Source organism: Monosiga brevicollis, genomic scaffold (assembly GCF_000002865.3).
Source record: "Monosiga brevicollis MX1 MONBRscaffold_224 genomic scaffold, whole genome shotgun sequence".
NCBI lineage: Eukaryota > Choanoflagellata > Craspedida > Salpingoecidae > Monosiga > Monosiga brevicollis.
Window position 1 is genome coordinate 1 of NW_001865182.1, and position 3045 is coordinate 3045.

Genomic DNA, 3045 nt, shown 5'->3' on the forward strand with positions numbered 1-3045 from the left:
AGCAGAGCAAGCAGAGCAAGCAGAGCAAGCGAATCCCAAATCACATACCAAGCGCCATAATCTCAGCTTCAGAAAGCTCGCGGTGCTCCAGCAGGACATTGTCGAGACGGCCGTTAAAGTAGAGAGCGCTCGAAGTGCCAACGCTGCGACGACCAATGTCAATGGCATCGAGCAAGACGAGACCAGCCAGGTCCAAGTCTGTGGCAGAGGCCACTGGGGCACCATCCACGTAGATGTTGGCCTGACCATCGACGCTGAGTGTGTAGGCAACATGATGCCACTGACCATCATTGACGGGGGCCACCACGCCAGGCCCACCCACAATCTGCTGTGAGAAGCCATCGTAAACAAAGACTTGAGGGCAGCCCTGGACCAGGCGGAACTCATAGCTCATGACACCACCAACAGCCGAGTGACCATATGACAGAAGCGACATGGCCTGAAGCGTGGCGTCTGACTTGAGCCAGAGTGCTCGTGTCTCGCCCGAGCTAGAGAGACCGACGCAGGGCAGGGTGACATGGGATGTGGTGCCTGCGTCCAGGGCAAGGGCATAGGTACCAATGCGCGCATCCGGGGTGAAAGCGGCACCACCACGGAGGAGGCCGTTTCGCTGGTAAGTTGAAGAGTCAAAGGCTGTGGTGCCTGTGCCTGCCTCAAACAGCCACATGCCTTGTAGGGAGGCTGCAGGCGTTGTGGTTGTACTTTGAGTAGTAGTAGTAGTAGCAGCAGCAGTAGTAGTAGTAGTAGTAGTAGTAGTAGTAGTAGTAGTAGTAGTAGTAGTAGTAGTAGTAGTAGTAGGTGTGTTGGTGGTGGTAGTCTGGGTGGTGGTGGCGGTTGATGTTGAAGGGGGCGATGAAAGAGTTGGGCCAGTGGTGGTCATGGTGGCTGAGCCCGTGGTCGATGTGGGGGGCGCGGTGGTGGTGCTTCCATCCCCGCTGCCGTCGGGAGCAGTGGTGGTGGTGGTGCTCTCAGTCGTGGTTACGGGAGCGGCGGTTGTCGTAGCGGTGGTGGTGGTGGTGGTGGTGGTGGTGGTGAGATCAGCCGTTGAGGTGGTAGGAATGGTGGTCGTTGTCGTGGGAGGGAAGGCTATCGTGGAGGGAAGGTGAGCACGCGCAACAGGAGAAAAGAAAGGTAAGAGAAGCAGAGCAAGCAGAGCAAGCAGAGCAAGCGAATCCCAAATCACATACCAAGCGCCATAATCTCAGCTTCAGAAAGCTCGCGGTGCTCCAGCAGGACATTGTCGAGACGGCCGTTAAAGTAGAGAGCGCTCGAAGTGCCAACGCTGCGACGACCAATGTCAATGGCATCGAGCAAGACGAGACCAGCCAGGTCCAAGTCTGTGGCAGAGGCCACTGGGGCACCATCCACGTAGATGTTGGCCTGACCATCGACGCTGAGTGTGTAGGCAACATGATGCCACTGACCATCATTGACGGGGGCCACCACGCCAGGCCCACCCACAATCTGCTGTGAGAAGCCATCGTAAACAAAGACTTGAGGGCAGCCCTGGACCAGGCGGAACTCATAGCTCATGACACCACCAACAGCCGAGTGACCATATGACAGAAGCGACATGGCCTGAAGCGTGGCGTCTGACTTGAGCCAGAGTGCTCGTGTCTCGCCCGAGCTAGAGAGACCGACGCAGGGCAGGGTGACATGGGATGTGGTGCCTGCGTCCAGGGCAAGGGCATAGGTACCAATGCGCGCATCCGGGGTGAAAGCGGCACCACCACGGAGGAGGCCGTTTCGCTGGTAAGTTGAAGAGTCAAAGGCTGTGGTGCCTGTGCCTGCCTCAAACAGCCACATGCCTTGTAGGGAGGCTGCAGGCGTTGTGGTTGTACTTTGAGTAGTAGTAGTAGTAGCAGCAGCAGTAGTAGTAGTAGTAGTAGTAGTAGTAGTAGTAGTAGTAGTAGTAGTAGTAGTAGTAGTAGTAGTAGGTGTGTTGGTGGTGGTAGTCTGGGTGGTGGTGGCGGTTGATGTTGAAGGGGGCGATGAAAGAGTTGGGCCAGTGGTGGTCATGGTGGCTGAGCCCGTGGTCGATGTGGGGGGCGCGGTGGTGGTGCTTCCATCCCCGCTGCCGTCGGGAGCAGTGGTGGTGGTGGTGCTCTCAGTCGTGGTTACGGGAGCGGCGGTTGTCGTAGCGGTGGTGGTGGTGGTGGTGGTGGTGGTGGTGAGATCAGCCGTTGAGGTGGTAGGAATGGTGGTCGTTGTCGTGGGAGGGAAGGCTATCGTGGAGGGAAGGTGAGCACGCGCAACAGGAGAAAAGAAAGGTAAGAGAAGCAGAGCAAGCAGAGCAAGCAGAGCAAGCGAATCCCAAATCACATACCAAGCGCCATAATCTCAGCTTCAGAAAGCTCGCGGTGCTCCAGCAGGACATTGTCGAGACGGCCGTTAAAGTAGAGAGCGCTCGAAGTGCCAACGCTGCGACGACCAATGTCAATGGCATCGAGCAAGACGAGACCAGCCAGGTCCAAGTCTGTGGCAGAGGCCACTGGGGCACCATCCACGTAGATGTTGGCCTGACCATCGACGCTGAGTGTGTAGGCAACATGATGCCACTGACCATCATTGACGGGGGCCACCACGCCAGGCCCACCCACAATCTGCTGTGAGAAGCCATCGTAAACAAAGACTTGAGGGCAGCCCTGGACCAGGCGGAACTCATAGCTCATGACACCACCAACAGCCGAGTGACCATATGACAGAAGCGACATGGCCTGAAGCGTGGCGTCTGACTTGAGCCAGAGTGCTCGTGTCTCGCCCGAGCTAGAGAGACCGACGCAGGGCAGGGTGACATGGGATGTGGTGCCTGCGTCCAGGGCAAGGGCATAGGTACCAATGCGCGCATCCGGGGTGAAAGCGGCACCACCACGGAGGAGGCCGTTTCGCTGGTAAGTTGAAGAGTCAAAGGCTGTGGTGCCTGTGCCTGCCTCAAACAGCCACATGCCTTGTAGGGAGGCTGCAGGCGTTGTGGTTGTACTTTGAGTAGTAGTAGTAGTAGCAGCAGCAGTAGTAGTAGTAGTAGTAGTACTAGTAGTAGTAGTA

The 3045-nt window shown here is 57.1% G+C and overlaps 1 protein-coding gene across 1 annotated transcript; it reads right to left on the bottom strand.

Moving 5' to 3' along the window:
- Window positions 1–48: 48 nt before the first annotated feature.
- MONBRDRAFT_13203 (uncharacterized protein) lies at window positions 49–2945 on the bottom strand (the record flags this gene model as incomplete). The annotated part of the gene is made up of 3 exons (XM_001751098.1): window positions 49–1086; window positions 1188–2225; window positions 2327–2945. Coding segments are annotated over 3 exons (2695 nt in total), but the record flags the coding sequence as incomplete, so codon positions are not given.
- Window positions 2946–3045: the final 100 nt, after the last annotated feature.